The 20,306-nt window shown below is 46.2% G+C and overlaps 1 protein-coding gene and 1 pseudogene across 3 annotated transcripts in view; both read right to left on the reverse strand.

Moving 5' to 3' along the window:
- Positions 1 to 20,306, reverse strand: part of UBE4A (ubiquitination factor E4A) — a 58,637-nt gene that overhangs the window by 35,637 nt on the left and 2,694 nt on the right. For all 3 annotated transcript variants that reach the window (XR_004970268.1, XR_004970269.1, XM_036324140.1), the window contains exons 2-3: positions 14,003 to 14,164; positions 449 to 622 (exon numbers count right to left, since the gene is read on the reverse strand). Coding sequence is in view for 1 of the 3 variants with exons in the window: in XM_036324140.1 (XP_036180033.1) it covers positions 449 to 622; positions 14,003 to 14,123 (295 nt within the window). In the remaining 2 variants the exon portion in view is untranslated. The remainder of the gene's footprint in view (positions 1 to 448; positions 623 to 14,002; positions 14,165 to 20,306) is intronic.
- LOC118662588 lies at positions 6,517 to 9,786 on the reverse strand (annotated as a pseudogene).

The raw sequence follows: 20,306 nt of genomic DNA on the forward strand, positions 1-20,306 counted from the left end.
TGACCTATAAAGCAGCATCTGAAGATTTAAGTTCCCCCGCCTCCCAATTACTGAGCACGGACTTGGTATAAACCTAACACCATGACATTTAAAGAGTAAAACCCAGACATTCGACTAACTTTGGGTTTAACTGCAGAGAAGGCACAGAGTGGAAACATTGTCTCATACCGCTGGAGGACTTCCATCTAAATGCTGAGGTCACCCCTGAGGTAGTAAAGGCAAGCAGCCATATAGCACAGTCAGTATCAAGCTTAGAATGAAAGTTCCATCTGTGTCTAAACACTGATTTTAGGTTACGTCAAAGTTTCACTGAAATCCAAGCCCCATGTTCCAGGGAGTACAGCAAGTCTGTTTAACCAGTAGATACAACAGATTTCTGAGAGCAAGTCCCTAGCCTGAGAGGGAGGAGCAGAGCAACGAACAGACCGGTTGCAAGTGTGTAACTCACTGTTGTCCAGAGTAATGAGGAAGATCCTCTGGATCATGTGATTGATGTTGAGTTGCTCACATATTTCCTGCTGTGAGCGGAATGAGCGGCTAATTTCAGCCACAGAGTAATCAAATTCATCCAGGCTCTCCGACACGCTATTATCCGAGTCATCCGGGCTAGGCTGGAGTTCATCTGCCAAAAACGGAAGCCATAGCAGTCACACTCCTCTCTCTTAAGAGAACCAAGCATAGTTCCCAAAATGATAAGTATAACCAAGAGAAGGATAATTCTGCAGGTAAAACAAGTTAATCAGCTAATCAGTGAACATCTCAAGTCAGTCAATATTTTAAAAAAATTGCGATATAACATTTAGTTCCAGGTATATAAGATTTGATATTTGTATGTATTGTGAAATGTTCACCAAAATAAGTCTAGTTAACATATTTCACAATACGTAGTTGGAATTTTTTTTTCTTGTGATGAGAACTTTTAAGATCTACTCTGTTAGCAACTTTCAAATATGGAATATAGTATTATTAATTATAGTCACCTGCTATGTAATTACAAACTCATGGACTTATTTATAACTGAAAGTTCCCATCTTTGGATACCTTCACTCATTTTGCTCACTTCCCACCCCGCCTGTTCTCTATCTGTGAGCTCTTTTTTATTTCACATACTAGAGGCCCGGTGCACGGATTCATTTGTCCACTGGTGGGGTCCCTCAGCCTGGCAGTTTCGGCCTGGTCCCTGCAGGCCAGGCTGAGGGACCACACTGGTACATGAATCTGTGCACCAGGCCTCTAATATGCATATAAGACCTTTGGTTAATCTCTTCCCGCCCTTCCCCATTCCCCCTTCTTGCTGAGATTCATCAGTCTGTTCCATATTTCCATGCCTGCGCATCGAGCATCTGCCACCTGGTGGTCAGTGTGCATCATAGCTACCAAACGGCAGTCACTTACACTTTTATATATATACACTAGAGGCCTGTGCACAAAATTCGTGCACTCGGGGGGTCCCTCAGCCCAGCCTGCAGCCTCACAAAGTCTGGGAGCCCTCAGGGGGATGTTCTACAGACAGCTTATGCCCACTCCTTAGCACTGCCGCAGAGGCGGCAGAGGCTCCTGCCACCGCTGCTGCGCTTGCCAGCCGTGAGCTCGGCTTCTGGCTCAGCAGCGCTTCCCCTGTGGGAGCACAGTGACCATGAGGGGGCAGCTCCTGCATTGAGCATCTGCCCCCTGGTGGTCAGTGCTTGTCATAGCAACTGATCGTTCCACCATTCGGTCGATTTGCATATTAGCCTTTTATTATATAGGATACTAGTGGCCTGGTGCATGAAATTCATGCACGGGGGGCGGGGGTGTCCCTCAGCCCAGCCTGCACCCTCTCCAATCTTGGACCCTTCGGGGGATGTCCGACTGCCTGTGGGATCAGGCCTAAACCGGCAGTCGGACATCCTAACCGCTTCTGCCTGCCAGCCTGATCACCCCCAAGGCTTTTATTAGTATAGATAGATATAACCCTTCACAGAAAATTTCACTAACCCTGCTTTACAATAAGGGCTTGACAACTGAATCATTGGGGCCAGACACCAAGATTTCCTTTCTTTGAATAGTAGAGGGAATAATGATCTTGTCTTTAAGTTGCCCTGAACTTCAAATGAGATAATGACCTAGAAAAGTATAAAAGCATCACATAAAGACAACTGTCTTTTTCATGTACTGAAAAGACAATAAAGTGGTAAAATGAAAAACACTATTTTTCATTTATAGCCTTTATTTAAACTTTGAAATTGAGAAAAATTTCACTCCTAGTTTCATTTCTTTACATTCAATATTTATTTTGTATTAGTTTCAGGTTTTATATTAGTTACAGAATAGTGGTTAGACAATCATATACTTTACAAAGTGTTCCCCGATATTTCCAGTACCACCTGGCATCATACTGTCATTACAACACTGTTGACTATATTCCCTATTTAAGTGTCAATAGGTCTACAGGTTCCTACCAATCTTTCTTTTGTGTTGCTTGACCTTCCTTTTCTTTCTCACCTCTCCCCTCATTTTCTTTATATAGGATTTCAATTGGCCCTCATAGCTCAGTGAAGGCACTGGGAAACGCTTAATCCATTTTACAGAGCAGGAAACTGAGGCCAATTCCAGTTGGCTGTGGAACTGGACTCCTCGCGCAGGGAGCCCTCACAGCCAGCTCTCCACCTTTCCTAAGGGACAGCCGCAGGGCAAACAGAACAAACCTCTCCGTGAGGCTCCCAAGCCTCCTTCTCCAGCACCTCTTCATCATGGATGCTCCACAGTCTTTCCCCCTCCCCCCCGCCCTCATTCTTTACTGCCCCCCCGCCCCTCCGGGGAGCAGGTGGTAGGTGTTGCACTCACCGTGCAGGTGCATGCTGCCGTGGGGGCCGGCGGAGCCGGTTGGGGCGGGTGCGGGCTTGCTTTTGGGCCATGGTGGGAGCAGGAGTCTAAGCCTCTCAAGTGCGCAGGCCATGGCGAGGCCCGGCTAGCGCTGGGAGCTTGGCCGAACCGCCACAGTGGGGTGCCACACTGCTCCACTGAGGTGGCACTGCCCCTCAACCCCCGCCTCAGGGCTGCGGGTCCGTGCCCCTCTGCCCGGGGGTCCTTCCATGTCGTCAGTCATTGCCTCGTTTCCTGCTGGGCCGTGCCGCATCTTGGGGCCACTGCAGAACCTCGCTCTTCACGGGTGAGGCAGATCCTCCCCACCAGCCCTGTCTGGTGCACCCTGCCTCGGCGCCACTCTGCACTCCTTGGGCCACCCGCCTCCTGGCCAGCTGCTTCGCCAAAGCTTCCTCTTCCTTCAGCCGCTCTCCTCAGACCCCCTGGCGGCCCCACCCTTCCATGGCTCCCTGTAGCTCCCGTCCCACTCGGCTCTCCCGGACTGCCCACCTGTCAGGATACTGGCAGGGTGCCCTGCTGAGGGCAGCGTGGTCCTGAGGCACGGGGTGTGGGTGTGAGGGGCAGCTCCAGGAAAGTTTAGTAAACCCCAGGTCGGTGTTGGGATTTGGCTGTGGGCCATGGGGGAGTCTGCCTGGGTGGGACGAAATCGTGCTTAGACCTGGAGTGCCGCCCTGAAGCCACGCCGACCCTGTGAACGGTCGTGATGTGACACTGTCCTAGACAAATTTGCATATTCCTTCATTTGATATATATATATATATATATATATATATATATATATGACTAGAGGCCCAGTGCACAAAAATTTGTGCACTCAGGGGGGGTCCCTCAGCCCAGCCTGTGCCCTCTCACAGTCTGGGACCTCTTGGGGGATGACCACCTGCTGGCTTAGGCCCGCTCCCCGGGGGATTGGGCCTAAACTGGCAGTCAGACATCCCTCTGGCAGCCTGGGAGCCCTCGGGGGATGTCCACTTCCCAGGGGGAGCAGGCCTAGGTTGCAGTCGGACATCCTTAGCTCTGCTGAGGAGGTGGGAGAGGCTCCCACCACCACCGCTGTACTGGCAGCCATCAGCCTGGCTTGTGGCTGAGCAGAGCTCCCCCTGTGGGAGTGCACTGACCACCAGGGGCCAGCTCCTGCATTGAGCGTCTGGCCACTGGTGGTCAGTGTGTGTCATAATGACCAGTCATTCTGCTGTTAGGGTCAATTTGCATATTACCCTTTTATTATATAGGATAGAAGCCTGGTGCACAGGTGGGGGCTGGCTGGTTTTCCTGAAGGGTGTCCTGGATCAGGGTGCCTGGCCAGACTGGGTGAGAGGCTGATGGCTGTCTGCAGCAGGTCACATCCCCTTCAGGGTGGGGGTCCCCACTGGGGTGCCTGGCCAGCCTGGGTGAGGGGCTGATGGCTGTTTGCAGCTGGCCATAGCCCCTTCAGGGTGGAGGTCCCCACTGGGGTGCCTGGCCAGCCTGGGTGAGGGGCTGATGGCTGTTTGCAGGCTGGTCACACCCCCTTCAGGGTGGGGGTCCCCACTGGGGTGCCTGGACAGTCTGGGTGAGGGACTGATGGCTGTTTGCAGGCTGGTCAAGCCCCGCCCAGTGGGGAACCTCACCCCATGGAGGTTTGGCCAGCCTGGGTGAGGGGCTGATGGCTGTTTTCAGGCTGGCCACACCCCCTTTAGGGTGGGGGGGGGCCCCACTGGGGTGCCTGGCCAGTCTGGGTGAGGGGCTGAGGGCCATTTTCAGGCTGGCCAAGAGCCTCCAGCGACAGAAGTTCCCAGCCTCTCCTTTTTTTCTTTTTTTCCCCTTTTATTCTGGGATTTATTTACCTTCTATAATTGAAACTTTGTAGCCTTGAGAGGAGCTCAGAGCCAGCCAGGGCAGGCGGGAGGGAAGCTTAGCTTCCTCCATCGCCAGGGGCAACCCAAGCCTCCTGCTCGCTCCAGCTACGTGGCCATGGCCTGCTGAAAGCAGGTATCTGGGGCTTATTTACCTTCTATAATTGAAACTTTGTTGCCTTGAGTGGAGCTCAGAGCGGGCCACGGCAGGCAGGAAGCTTGGCTTCCTCCATCATTGGGGCAACCAAGCCTCCTGCTTGCTCCAGCTCAGTGGCTGCCGGCTGTTATCTTGGTTGGGTTAATTTGCATATAATCGCTCTGATTGGCTGGTGGACGTGGCTCAAGGCATAGCAAAGGTATGGTCAATTTGCATGTTTGTCTTTTATTAGTGCAGATAGACTAGAAGCCCAGTGCATGAAATTCATGCATGGGGGGTGGGTCCCTCACCCTGGCCTGGGCCCTCCTGCCACTGCCGCTGTGCTCACCAGCCATGAGCCTGGCTTCTGGCTGAGCAGTGCTCCCCCTGTGGGAGTGCACTGACCACCAGGGGGTAGCTCCTGCATTGAGTATCTGCCCCCTGGTGGTCAGTGTGTGTCACAGCGACCAGTCGTTCTGCTGACAGGCCGAAACCGGCTCTCTGAAATCCCCTGAGGGGTCCCAGATTGTGAGAGGGTGCAGGCCAGGCTGAGGGACCCACTCGTGCATGATTGGAGCCAGGGAGGGATGTGGGTGGTTGGCCAGCTGGGGAGGGACTGCAGCAGGGCTCCAGGGTGTGTCTGGCCTGTCTTGCTCAGTCCCAATCAGCCAGACCCCAGCAGCAAGCTAACCTACTGGTCAGAGCGTCTGCCCCCTGGTGGTCAGTACACATCATAGCGACTGGCCGACCAGTCAACTGTCTGCCCCCTGGTGGTCAGTGAACATCATAGTGAGCAGTTGAGCAGCCTTAGCATATCATTAGCATATTACTCTTTGATTGGTTTAACGGCCAATTGATGACCAGACACTTAGCATACTAGGCTTTTATTATATAGGACGACTAGAGGCCTGGTGCATTAAAATTCATGCACTGGAGGAGGGGTCCCTCTTCCCAGCCTGCCTCCTCTCACAGTCCAAGAGCCCTCAGGGGCAGGAGGTGACCCAGCGATCAGGGGAAGGTGATGCTCCATCACACCTCTGCTGCTGCCACTGGTGGCAGAGCAAACCTCAGCCGGTCCTGGTTACCTGAGCCTAGGGTGGCCCTGGATGGCTGGGCAGCCGTCATCTGAGGCTTGTCTGTGCCTTGGGCCGACCCTGGGCGGCTGGGGGGCTGAGAGGACTGTGGGACTCTGGAGGCAGGCGTGTGGAGTGGCCGGGTCTGCCTGGGGGTGGGCCCAGCCTTGCCACATGCCTGCCACCCCGGTTGGGCTGAGGGGACTGGGCGCCGCCATCTTTGAGGGCGGGTCAGTCAATTAGCATATTCCCTCCTTATTGGCTGTGGATGCCGCCATCTTTGCGACGGCGTGAGGGTCAATTAGTACATTCCCTCTTTATTAGATAGGATAAGTGAGATCACACAGAATTTGTCTTTCTCTGTCTGATGTATTTCACTTAACATAATACCCTCAAGGTCCATCCATGTTGTCACAAATGGCAAGGTTTTCTTTTCTTTCTTTTTTAAAAAATATTTATTGATTTTTTTACAGAGAAGAAGGGAGAGGAATAGAGAGTTAGAAACATCGATGAGAGAGAAACACCAATCAGCTGCCTCTTGCACACCCTCTACTGGGGATGTGCCCGCAACCAAGGTACATGCCCTTGACCGGAATTGAACCTGGGACCCTTCATAGGCCGACGCTCTATCTACTGAGCCAAAGCGGTTAGGGCAAGATTTTATTCTTTCTATTGCTGAAGAATATTCCATTATATGTATATGTCACGTTGTTTTATCTGTACTCTGTGACAGTTCTAGTTTTAATTTTTTTTGAGGAACCTTCATACTGTTTTCCATAGTGGCTGTACCAATTTACATTCCCACCAACAGTGCACCAGGGCTCCCTTTTCTCCACAGCTTCACAACACTTGTTATTTCTTGTCTTTTTGATAATGGCCATTCTAGCAAATGTGAGGTGGTGTCTCACTGTGGTTTTAATGTCATTTCCGGTGATTAGTGATACTGACTGCCTTTTCACGTGCCTGCTGGTCACCTGTACGTCCTTTTTGGAAGATGGTCTCTTCAGACCATCTGCCTATTTTTAAATTGGATTGTTTGTTGCTTTGTTTTATTTTTTGTTTTGCTGTTAAGTTGTATTAGGCAATATCTTAAGTTCAGATTCTGAAATCCTGGCTAAGTCCTACCACCTTTTGCAAATCAAAAGTTTCATTCTTTCTACTCATAATTAATTGCACACCACAGTGCTAAAATTAGCAACATGATTTTCCCTACAGAATCCCAGGGAAAATTTTTTATCCTAGGGATAAAAAAATTACCTACTAGATCAATGTGCCTTTAATTATTTTAAATGTTTGTTTTTTTTTCTGGATTTTAAGAGAACATATATTTTTCATTTTTTAGTAATACATTTTATTAAATATCTACATGCCACAAAATTATTTCATTGTAAATTACTCAGGAAATGCAAAACCACTTAACTGGCTCTCTCCACCTAAGTTTGGTTGAGGAACTCTTATAGGGAAACAGAAGGAATATAATAAGTACTCACAGCAGGACTCACTACACGGAACAGGTTTGAGAACGAGAATCTCTCTCACTCTGAAGACTGTTTTAGACCTTGTTCATAGATGTCTTCAAGATGAATACTTTAAAAAGAAATTCATGTAATTCATATAATTATTCAGACTTGTTTGGTGATGCCCGTTTCAGAAGGCTTGTGAGGAAATCATGGAGAAGCAACCACTTCAATGCTGAGTGCCTTTTCTTTAAGGTGCCCTCCCACACCGTGGTTCTCACAGTTCCCGGGCGCAGGGGAGGCTTGCTGGCCCACTTGCAGAGTTTCTGACAAATTTCTAGGTGATGTTGGTGTTGGTTTGGACAAAACACTTTAAGAATCACTGCTTTAAGATATATTTTCAGAATTCAAACTAATAAGCAATGCCCATAGGCCTTTGCTTTTACTAATAGTAAATAAATAAAAGAACATTTATATTTGGCTCCATCAAACTTTACATTTTCAGACTTTTGGCATATCCTACTTGAACTACATAGATAATTTTTTCATCTTGGCTCATAATAATTCCCATGAGTTCAAAAGACAGAACCACAGGATAGTCCAGTATTGGATAACCTGTGACTGCGTGAAAACATTTACTTACAAAATATACAGTAACTTCAGGGTACAGGGCTCTTGCTCCTGTCTCGTCCACATCTCTTTCCTTTAGGAAACCCAGTACAAAATAATGACAATGAGAACACGACCTATCATGCATGTAGACACAAATGTCACAGTGCACAGCCATACTGATGGCAGACTCAGGAACTTTGCCAAGCAGCAGTAATTCTCTACAAAACATACCTGTCTGTCCTCATCTCTAATCACTACTGTAATGAGAGGAACCCTTGGTGACCTGTTGGAATGAACACCTTAACAACAGGACCAAAGCCTGTGCAGAAGGCTTCAGTAAGGAAATCTTGTGTCTGTTGACTTGGGTGATTACAGTTTAATGATTTCATCAGATCAGAATCTTTGGGATAGTCACGGTGGGAGCTTCCTGCATCCCCAAAAGCAAATAACTAGGAGACAGGGCGACCTGTAGGCCCTCCTTTGTCATATCCGACTTGGAAAACGCTTCACGGAGCCCCAGACTGAGGATAATTTTATTACTGACACTGGTGCTGCAGAAATCAAGCCCCTTTGGCCTCAGGCTCCTGAGTACTGATTTCACGAACTGTCACCACTCTTCTTCCAGAAATAGTAGCAGCAAAGGGTGACCAGACCTTGGTACACATCCGAAATGCAGTTAAATTCCTGGCACAGGACTTGACTCAAATACAGGTAAGCCGTCTAACAGGGCGGCTAATTTGAAAAGTAACAGGCTCCTCCTGAACCTTAAACTCTTGAAATGTTCCAGCCCGAATGAAAGCATTTGTTTGCAGGCATTTGGCGTTTTTCACTGCGACCTTGATTCCATTTTCAGTAGTGAAGTGCTTGGCATGTTCTTGGACATGTGGCCTCAGGACTGTGGCGGTCCCGCACGTTGTCGAGGCTGGCCACCGGGCTGTAGTCACTCACCTGGAAACTGCTGGTTTGTGAGGGGCCCCGTCCACCACGTGAGGGATGCCCCTGGGGCAACACCTGTTCCCGGGGACCACAGGCACCTTTGTGTGGAGACGGAGGCCTGAGAGCCTTTCCCAGCCAGCGCACGTTTGTTTTAACAATTCCAAACTGTACAGGAAAATATACTGTAAATATGGCCAAACTACAGTTCTTTATTTTTTTAAATATATTTTTATTGATTTCAGAGAGGAAGGGAAAGGGAGAGAGAGAGAGATAGAAACATCAATGATGAGAGAGAATCATTGATCGGCTGCCTCCTGCACATCCCCCACTGGGGATCGAGCCCGCAACCCAGGCATGTGCCCTTGACTGGAATCGAACCTGGGACCCTTCAGTCTGACACTCCATGCACTGAGCCAAATTGGCTGCAGTGGTCGGCAAACATTAGTCAACAGAGCCAAATATTAATAGTACGACGATTGAAATTGCTTTTGAAAGCCAAATTTTTAAAATTTAAACTATATAGGTAGGTACATTGTTATTAACTTAATTAGGGTCCTCCTAAGTCTTAGGAAGAGCCACACTCAAGGGGCCAAAGAGCTGCAGTTTGCCGACCATGGGGCTAGGGCAGGGGTGGGCAAACTTTTTGACTCGAGGGCCACAATGGGTTCTTAAACTGGACCAGAGGGCCGGAACAAAAGCATGGATGGAGTGTTTGTGTGAACTAATATAAATTCAAAGTAAACATCATTACATAAAAGGGTACGGTCTTTTTTTTTTTTTTTAGTTTTATTCATTTCAAACTGGCCGGATCCGGCCCGTGGGCCGTAGTTTGCCCACGGCTGGGCTAGGGCCATACCTCTGTTCTTGAACATTTCTCATTGCCAACAATTCAGTTCTCGACCAAGTTCACAGAAAATATGTCTCAGCTGAGGAACAGAACTTTGATTCTCTACCTGACAACCCTTTCCTGCCGATACCTCAGCATGACATGGTTTCTCAGGCTGCAGACAAAGGAGAGCAGGCAGTTTCCCCGCTAAATCGCATTGTTAACATCACAGGAGATTGTGCTTGCATTTTTTTTTTTTTTTTTTTGCTTTTGTTGCTGGTGCAATGGATTAGGACAATTTTAAAACATAAAGAGGCCATCAAGAATGTTAATGGGGGGGTGGGGAGCAAAGGGGGGTTAAAGACACATATGTAATACCTTAATCAACAAAGAAAAAAAAAGAATGCTAATGTTGCTAAGAGTGTGAAAGAAACAATGACCACAGGCAACGGAAGAGGTAGAAAACTGTTGCTGATTTGGATAAATGAAAAGCAGTGAGCCGTGACTGCGCTCTGGAAGCAGCGATACATGAAAAAGCGCAGATGTGAAGATGCCGTGTGCTGACTTCCTGAAAGAAACCCCTGGACCGAGTGCTGAAAGTGATTTGTTTAAGGCTGGGAAGGGGTGGCTCAATACATTTAAGAAGTTTTTGTTCACAGATTAAATAGTACATTAGACATGTACTGTCTATAAAAAAGGTTAAAACAGGGAATCATTTGGGGGTCTGGAACGGATTAATTCAATTTACATTATTTCTAATGGGAAAGAAATGATTCGGTTTTTGAGCAAATCGCTTCTTGAACAGCTTTCCAGAACGAATTAAGGAGAACCAAGGTTCCACTGTAATATTTTCTGAACCAGTTCCCTATGGACAACCCTTTAACTCAGCAAAGTTTTCCATATTTTCCCCTATTCTGGTGCTATCATTTATTAGTGTGATTTTTAGTTTTTATAAAAAATGGAATCATATTGTATACATTGCTTTTCACACATAATCAGCACCAACACCTTTCTCTGTTAAATTACTTATAGGCCAACCTCCTTCATTGTATTGCATTGTATGTACAACTGTGATTTATTTATTTATTTATTTATTTTAAAAAATATTTTATTGATTTTTTACAGAGAGGAAGGGAGAGAGATAGAGAGTTAGAAACATTGATGAGAGAGAAACATCGATCAGCTGCCTCCTGCACATCTCCTACTGGGGATGTGCCCGCAACCCAGGCACATGCCCTTGACCGGAATCGAACCTGGGACCCTTCAGTCTGCAGGCCGATGCTCTATCCACTGAGCCAAACCGGTTTCGGCAACAACTGTGATTTATGTAGCTACTTCTCAACTGATGAAAATTGTTACCAATTTTGCATGATTTCAAACAATACTACACAGAATATAACTTACTCTTTTTGTGCACTTGTATTTCTGCAGGCTAAATTTGTAGAAGTAGAATTGCTGGGTTAAGGAACTTGAACATTTAAAACTTAACATATACTACTAAATTACCTCAGAAATACTGCTCTGATTTACATGCTCAACAAGAATATTTTCATAAATGTCACAGGTAAAAAGAAACTATAACCATCTAATTGTTTTTAATGGGCATTTCTCTAAATACTAGTGAGACTGATTTTTTAAAATCTTCGTTATTGTATCTATATTGCTTGCTCATATCTTTTGTTCTTTCTAATTTGTTACCTTTTTCTTATTGATTAATCTGTTTACTTCTTTTTTAAAAAAATATATTTCTTTATTGATTTCAGAGAGGAAGGGAGAGGGAGACAGAAACATCAATGATGAGAGAGAGTCATTGATCAGCTGCCTCCTGCACACCCCCTACTGGGGATCGAGCTCACAACCCTGGGCATGTGCCCTTGGCCAGAATCGAACCTGGGACCCTTTAGTCCGCAGGCTGACGCTCTATCCACTGAGCCAAACCAGTTAGGGCTGTTTACTTCTTTATAAAGCAACTTAAAAGACTGCCTCGAGAATGGCACTGGCGGTCAATGAATTTAAAAGTAGCATTGTTCACTCAACGCCACCCAGGATTCTGCATGTCACTGACAAAATGGTTACTTAGAAAGTCCATGGAAAAGTCTCAGAAGAGTGCCTTCACTGTGGTGAGTTTAGTAAAAGTGAAGCTCAGCTGGGCCGGCGTGGTTCAGTTGAGTGTCGACCTATGAACCGGGAGGTTATGGTTCAATTCTTGGTCAGGGCACACACCTGGGTTGCAGGCTTGATCCCCAGAATGGGGCATGCAGGAGGCAGCCGATCAATGATTCTCTCTCATCATTGATGTTTCTATCTCTCTCTCCCTCTCTCTTCCTCTCTGAATCAAAAATAAATAAATGATGAATAAATAAATCCTATATAAGAAAAGCCTATTATGCTAAGGGTCTGGTCGTCTGTTCAACCAAAGTGTAATATGCTAATGATATGTTAAGGCCGTTAAACCACTCGCTATGATGTGCACTGACCAGCAGGGGGCAGATGCTCTGACTGCTAGGTTAGCTTGCTGCTGGGGTCCGGCCGATCGGGACTGAGTAAGACAGGCCAGACATGCCCTGGAGCCCTCCCGTGGTCCCTCTCCAGCTGGCCAACCTCCCGCGTCCCTCCCTGACCCTGATTGTGCACCAGTGGAGTCTCTCGGCCTGGCCAGCGCCCTCTCACAATCTAGGACCCCTAGGGGGATGTCGGAGAGCCAGTTTCGGCCCAATCCCACAGGCCAGGCCGAGGGACCCCACTGGTGCACGAATATGTGCTCTGGGCCTCTAGTAAATAAATAAAAGTGAAGCTCAATATATGAGGCAAAGGTTTGGGCAGAGTGCTCACGGGGCTGGTGGAACAGGTTAGATGTGGTGGCCTGATAAACTCAGCGCAAACAAACTAAGACAATGACGTGCCAGAATAGTAACAAAAGGGCATGCACCTGATTTGTCCCACTGCCTGGTGCCCACAATGCTCCCCGCTCAAGCCAGCCTATGTCCGTTTACAGTCAGAGGACACGCCCATCCCCCTGCTCATATACTGTTAAGTTCTCTGAACTCCCAAGAGTGACAGGAGCTAAGACTTAGCAAAATTTTTTTCTCATTTCCTTATTTTTTCCTGTTCCTCACTCTCCTTTCTCACCTACTACCTCCTAATGAAGGTTTCTCATTCTAAGCCCATATCCTACGATTCTGGGAGAGGTTTGAGAGGCTGAGACCCAGACCGGCCTCTTTCTAGCACATGAAATGTCAGCAGTTAAGACGCACTGCCTGCTGTTTCTCTCCTGGTCTCTGGCAGCAAGTGGTTATAAACACACACACAGGTCACCATTACAGTTATATCTCCCTTGCTTTGGCCACCCTCTCCCTCCTGTCTACCATGCATCCGTCTTCCCTTACCTCTTTCCTATTCAATCCTAATCACAGAGCACGGCTACAACCCAGCTACATATCCAAACACTTCTGAAGTAAGCAAAATAAAGGGAAATATAAACATTTCTCCTTTCCTAAAAAGAAAAACACTGTAATTCTGTGGTAAGAGGGGAGCAATTTCTGGCTTGAAAGACTGACACTCTCTGAAGACTGATAAGTCTGGAAACACATCCTGATTCTTCTGGACTGTCTCCTTACAAGCAGAAGCGAGGCTTCATCTTAATTTTGGTTCCAGATGAGCAAACTGCTTTTCTGCCCAAGTGAGCTACTATCCTGATTTTTCTCCCATGAAGGCTACGGATCCTGTTTTCTGGGGATCTGTTCTCACAGCAGGAAGCTACAACAGTGACCACTCCATGGTGTGGAAGAAGCACTTCACTGGAGACAGACTCTGAAGTACTGGGCTTGAGAACAAATCTCATTTACTTGTCGGGAGGCCAAAACTTTTGTAATATTTCCGTTTACACATCTGCTTTCTATAGTTGCGATTTGCTTTCCATATCTCTACCTAAAAGTTCAGTTTCTATGTTAAAGAGATTTATTTAACTATCTTTTACCAGACGACTTAAAAAATAAAACAACTTGACGTCTGCGGTCCTGATTGGCATCTGTTAACACAAAATCATCTTTTTCTGCAGGGGCAGGACAGGGAGGAAAGGACCCCATCACAAAACAAATAAAAGTGAACAATCCTGCGGACCCCAGCTTATGCCCTAAACATACAAACAAAAGCAACTTCGCCCCAAACTTAACTTCCAATGGCAACGAAGGACCCACAGACACTGAATGTGGGAAGACCCGCCCCAGGTCACCTCAGCTGCTGCTGTCGGCTCCTCCACTTACCAGACTGCTGCTTCAGCTGCTCCTTTTGGATCGCTGCAAACTGCTTGGCATCAGCCAGAGAGCCAAAAAGAGCAGCAAAGGGGTTACTTGAGATGCTGTTGTTATTCTCCTGGTCTGTCATTTCACTTTAAAGTGTCCTCCATGCAGACCTGGGGGGATGGGCTACAGAAAGGAGAGGTGTTAGACACAGAAGGTCAGATAACAGTTGTGATATGCCCACAGCTGTTTCTTTTCCCATTTCTCAAATACAACACAGTTCAAAAGGTTTTGGATAAGACTATAAAACTACTGTTTCAAGATTCAAGATATTTTGGCAAAAACGGTTACAAAGCTACCAATTAGACAAGTTGGCTTCCTTTAGGTGTAGCTAAAATAAACAAACAAACACACGCCTTGCAAAATGTTCAGCTGGAATGCATTTATCTAATGACATGCTTCCATTTGTTTTCAAAAATAGGTAAAGTAGAAAGAAAAAGAGGGCACCCACCTATTAATTGTAAACAATAATGTGAGATTTAAAAGTAATTCCACAAAGCCAATGTAGCACAGTGGACAGAGCGCCAGCCCTCGCACTGACGGGTCTCGGGTTCAATTTGCATTCACCGCACATACCTGGGTTGCAGGTTCGATCCCCAGCCTGGGTAGGGGCGCCTTAGGGAGGCAACCAATTGATGTGTCTCTCTCACATTGATCCTCTCTCTCTCTCTCTCTCTCTCCCCCGCATCCCTTCCTCCCTTCCACTTTCTCTGAAAATCAATGGAAAAATATCCTCAGGTGAGGATTAAAAAGAAAAGAAAAGAAAAAATAATATCACAAAAACTACAGATTAAATCTCTAGGCTGGCCAACCAGTTTTCAGTTACCATGAGCATAAGGTGGCACTTGCTCAGGCTACTGTGACTTTAGTGGAGCTGGAATTCCTCAGCTACATATAAACTACATGTAAGGCTATCTAAATTAAGACATGGAAATCAGGATAGAAACCAGATTAGCAGCATGTTGTGGGTTTTAAAACACACACACACACACACACACTTATCTCTACCCCTAGGCTTAAAACTACTGATATTTCTTCCACTAAAAACTAAATGATCTTTGATAAATCATACAGTGGGGCCCTGACTTATGAGTTTAATTCGTTCCGTGACGGAGCTCGCAACTCAAATTACTCGTATGTCAAATCAAAAAGTGAACGAGTGAGACACGTGATGCTGGGCTGATGTTGTGGCGTTCACTATGATGATCGCTGCGCCAACTAGCGGTGGGGTATCTGAAGCTGGCTCGTAACCCGAATTTTAGCTCGCAACTCAAAGCAAAAAATCGGCCGAGAGACGGCTCGTATCTCGAAAAACTCGTTAGTCGGGACACTTGTAAGTCAAGGCCCCACTGTGTGTGTGTGTGTGTATGTGTGTGTGTGTGTGTGTGTGTGTGTGTATATACATACACACACACACACACACACACACACACACACATATATAGTTAATCCTCATGGAGGATATTTTTCCATTCATTTTTAGAGTGAGTGGAAGGGAAGGAGGGAGGGGGAGGGGGAGAAACATCGACTGATTGCCTCCTGAAGGTGCCCTACCGTGGCTGGGAATTGAACCTGCAACCCAGGTATGTGCCCTTGAATGGGAATCGAACCCAAGACCCTTTGGTGACGCTCTATCCACTGAGAACACTGGCCAGGGCTGATTAATTCTATCTTTAACTTTTACTGTTTGTCCAATGGTTTATAATACCGAAGGCACACAAATTCCTAAGGTGTGTAAGTAGCAGGAGGAGGCCTCACGGGTATTCGTGGCCCCGAGTCTGCACTTGCACTCACTCTTCCGATGACATTTCTGCCTCAAGCCCCAGGGCACTTAGAGGCACAGCAGGGTGAGCAGAGCCCCCTGAGGGGCTTTCTCCTGTTTCTGACAATATGAGGCCACAGCACAGATACAACCCAAAGCGCGGAAGAGACGAGTCTCCTGTGTGGAAGGAAGCGCAACTGCTGTACGAAAAGAGGCCTCAGCAGAAGTGAGGGGAGGGGTATGAGGAAGGAGAAGAAAAGAACACTTAGTCTACCTTTAATTTATTGAGTGAAGACTCCTTACTGAATCTTATCAACAACAGCTAATGCAAATCGGAGAAATTACCCTTGTTTTTTGGAGGAAGAGAGACTATAATAACACTTGCATCTCATCAGTTGCTTCATGTTCCTCTGTGGAGTTTTCTGCACAAGAGCTAATGGCTAATTAGCTGTAATGACTTGGGCAGGCAGTCTGGTCTCCTCCCAGCATGGTACTATGCTTTCGTGCTTCCAGGGACTGTTAGACGTTGCTGTATTTTATTTTTTTGCTACATATAGTTTAGTTGAGCTTAATAATGCAAAAAATTAGCATATGTAGTGTTAAAATGAACAACGATGCTGGAGAGCACCTTCCCCCATTTAACCACTGCATACACTTAATTATTACCCTAATTCATGTAGAGGACCAAGAACTGTCTCATTGCTTCCCGCCTGCCAGCCGCCTGCTACCCTGAGGCACACCGACGTCCTGAGCAGTGCAGAGAGCATGCTGAGCGCTTGTTCCTTTCTGTCTCCAAACATCCGCCTCCTTTTCCAACACAGCATCACTCTCCCCCGGGCTCCGTCCCACGCCCAGTCCACATATTAAAAGGGGATGGCCTCACCCACTAGCCTCCAGAAGGGGCACATGAATCTGGCCTGGCCAAAAAGAATACAGTCTTCTTTGGCCAAAGCGATGATTCAGGAGTGGGAATGAGACCCCAGCAAGTCCTATCAGATTCAATAAACATTAGCTTCAGGCCTTTGGCTGAATCTACAGAAAAGGAAACTCTTTTTCCTGTTTAAGTTGCAAGGCCGGTTAAGATATAAACATGGAATTGCAATCTTTACACCATCTAGAATGACCCAACCTAAAACTAAGCCAACATACCGGAAAACAGAAGTGAGAGATGGAGTTTGTCTTTTGTTTTGTTTTCCAGTCATAAAAGCCAATAGAGCCCTGGCAGGTTGCTCAGTGGTTAGAGCGTTGGCCTGTGGACCAAAGGGTAGTGGGTTTGATTCCTGGTCAAGGACACATATCTTGGTTGCAGATTACCCAGCCCCGGTAGGCGTGTGTGTGTGTGTGTGTGCAGGAGGCAACCAACCAGTGTGTCTCTCTGGCGTTGATGTTTCTTCTCCCTACCTCCCACACCTTCCCTTCTACTCTCTAGAAATCAATGGAAAAAATATCCTCCGGTTAGGATTAAAAAAACCAAAAAACCAATAGATTCCCCTCTATTGAACGGGTTTTTGGAAACACAACTGAAAAGGGCAGGGTGGTACAAAGGAGATGCACCATCTGTACCATCTGTAGAAAGAAGTGCAGTTGACCCTTAAGAATGTGAGGTTGGGACAGCAATCCCCATGCAATAGAAAACCACTTTATTATAACTTTTCACTTAACTAATAGCCTACTGCTGACCCATAACATAAAAAGTCAATTAACATATATTTTCTATGTGGTATGTACTATATACTGTATTCCTACAATAAAGTAAGTTAGAGAGACGAAAACGTTACTAAGAAAATCATAAGAAAGTACATTTATAGCACTGCATGTATTTACTGGGAAAATCCACGTGTAGGTGAACCAGCAAGTTCAAACCCATGTTGTTCAAGGTTAGCTGGAAGTTGAAAGGAATATAGAACATATGACAGACAGGTTCTTAAGACTATCAAGAGAGATAAAGAGAATAAAAGGAATTATTTCTTCCTTTTTCAATATTATACAGGCATTATTTAAAGAAGCTAGCTTCTCATTACATTTCATCTATCTATATATTTTTAAAGAATAGTTAATTGATTTTTAGAGAGAGAAAGGGAGAAAGGAAAACATCAATGTGAGAGCACATGGAATGGCTGCCTTCTGCATGCCCCCTACTGAGGGGTGAACCTGCAACCTGCGCATGTGCCCATGATCAGGAATCAAATCAGCCACTTCCTGGTGCACTGAACGATGCCCATCCAACTGAGCCACACCAGTCAGAGCACATCTATATATACATATAAAAGGCTAATAAGTTAAGTGTCCCTCCACCTGTCTGACCAGTCACTATGACGTGCACTGACTACTGGGGGCAGATGCTCAACGCAGCAGCTGCCGAGCTACAGTGACTTGGCAGTGGTGGTTCTTGGGTGATGCACCCCGAAACCAGAGAGGAGGGAGCCCAATTCCTTGCAGGGCTGCGCAATTCCACCTTCAGCCATGGGTTATGTTGTTGCTGGGCACTGTGGGCCCCGGATCTGGTTTACTGCACACTTGTGCTTGCGTTCCACACCCTGTACGACAGCAACTTTGCAGTGTGCCCTCTCGCATGCCGGGTCTCCTCAGGGGATGTCGGAGCCGGGTTTGGCCTGATCCCCACAGGCTAGGGCCCAGGGTGGGCAAACTTTTTGACTCGAGGGCCACAATGGGTTCTTAAACTGGACCAGAGGGCCGGAACAAAAGCATGGATGGAGTGTTTGTGTGAACTAATATAAATTCAAAGTAAACATCATTACATAAAAGGGTACGGTCTTTTTTTTTTTTTTTTTTAGTTTTATTCATTTCAAACGGGCTGGATCTGGCCCACGGGCCGTAGTTTGCCTACGGCTGGGCTAGGCCAAGGGACCCCACCTGCCAGAGGGACCCCCCGCTCACTCCACAGACGTCGGCTCCAGGGCATGTCTGGCCCTTGTCACCCAGTCCTGCCCTGCCAGCCACCTTCTAATTAATTTCTTTTCAATGTGCATGAATCCATGTACCAGGTCACTAGTTTTATCTATATTTTAAATAGGATTTATAACTTTCGACATTGTGTTCCTAATGCAGATTATCTACTGTGTTAGATTGTAAGCAACTGGAATAGAGGTTCGTATGTGATTATTTTTTCTTGTGTCTGGCATTATATATTACAATCACAAAATCCCAAATAAATTCTTATTGACTGGTTCAATCTTACACGTTATCAACAGCAGCATCACAAACCTACTTTCAGGTAAGGGTTTTACTATCTGCCTTGGATCGCAGTGGAAGGTCAAGCCAGACACATGGCTCTATGGTATCTCAGCGTGTGTAGCACAGAGGATGGAAATAAAGCTGCTGTCATCTCTGCTGTTTGTCTTTTTTTTAATAAAATATATTTTATTGATGTTTTACAGAGAAGAAGGGAGAGGGATAAAGAGTTAGAAACATCGATGAGAGAGAAACATCGATCAGCTGCCTCCTGCACACCTCCTACTGGGAATGTGCCTGCAACCAAGGTACATGCCCTTGACTGGAATCGAACCCAGGATCCTTAAGTCTGCAGGCCAATGCTCTATCCACTGAGCCAAACCGGTCAGGGCCTCTGCTGTTTGTCTTTTTGAAAAACAAAACAAAAAAGGTTTTTGCCTACCCCACTAACCTCATCTTTTTCACGTGTACCTCAAGTCTGTGCATAAACTATTTTCATAGAAAAAGGGTTAATACCATGTAACCACTTACAGAATTTTACAGGAAAAAGGAGGACTGATCACTTGCTGAGAACCTTTGTGGAGATGACCGTTGAGATATGTTCAGTGGTCTCACAAATGTAAAGAGAGTACCTAGACATCACCCACTCCCAGGAAAAGGTCTGATAAAACGGAACCATGATATTTTGTTTTGAATTCAACACTGGTAATTTATTGTCTGCTATTTTCAACTGCCATAGAGATATAGCACTATCCTGTTGTTAGCTGTAGGGATAGCACAACCACCAATCTTTAGAGCTTTTGGATTTGATTATTGTTTAATGTAGTCCTTAAAAGTATGTTTCACTCTGATATACTCACTACAAGGGTCTACATCTGTAATAGCTGCCTACCTCCATCCTACAAAATCCTCTCACAGTCCCCTGATTCAATTTCTTGTTTAAAACAGTACTGCTAGCCTTCCTGTACACTAACAATGAAACTTCAGAAAAAGAAATGAAAAAATTCCTTTTGCAATTGTAACCAAAATAATAAAATACCTAGAAATAAACTTAACAAAGAACATGAAAGACCTATATACTGAGAACTACAAAGCAAAATTAAGAGATTGAAAAAGACAACAAAATGGAAAAAATATCCCATGTTCATGGATTGGGAGAATCAAGACAGTTAAAATGGCCTTGCCCTAACCGGTTTGGCTCAGTGGATAGAGCATCGGCCTGTGGACTCAAGGGTGCCGGGTTCGATTCTGGTCAAGGGCATGTACCTTGGTTGTGGGCACATCCCCAGTGGGGAGTGTGCAGGAGGCAGCTGA

The sequence above is a fragment of the Myotis myotis genome, unplaced genomic scaffold, assembly GCF_014108235.1.
Source record: "Myotis myotis isolate mMyoMyo1 unplaced genomic scaffold, mMyoMyo1.p scaffold_m19_p_10, whole genome shotgun sequence".
Lineage (NCBI taxonomy): Eukaryota > Metazoa > Chordata > Mammalia > Chiroptera > Vespertilionidae > Myotis > Myotis myotis.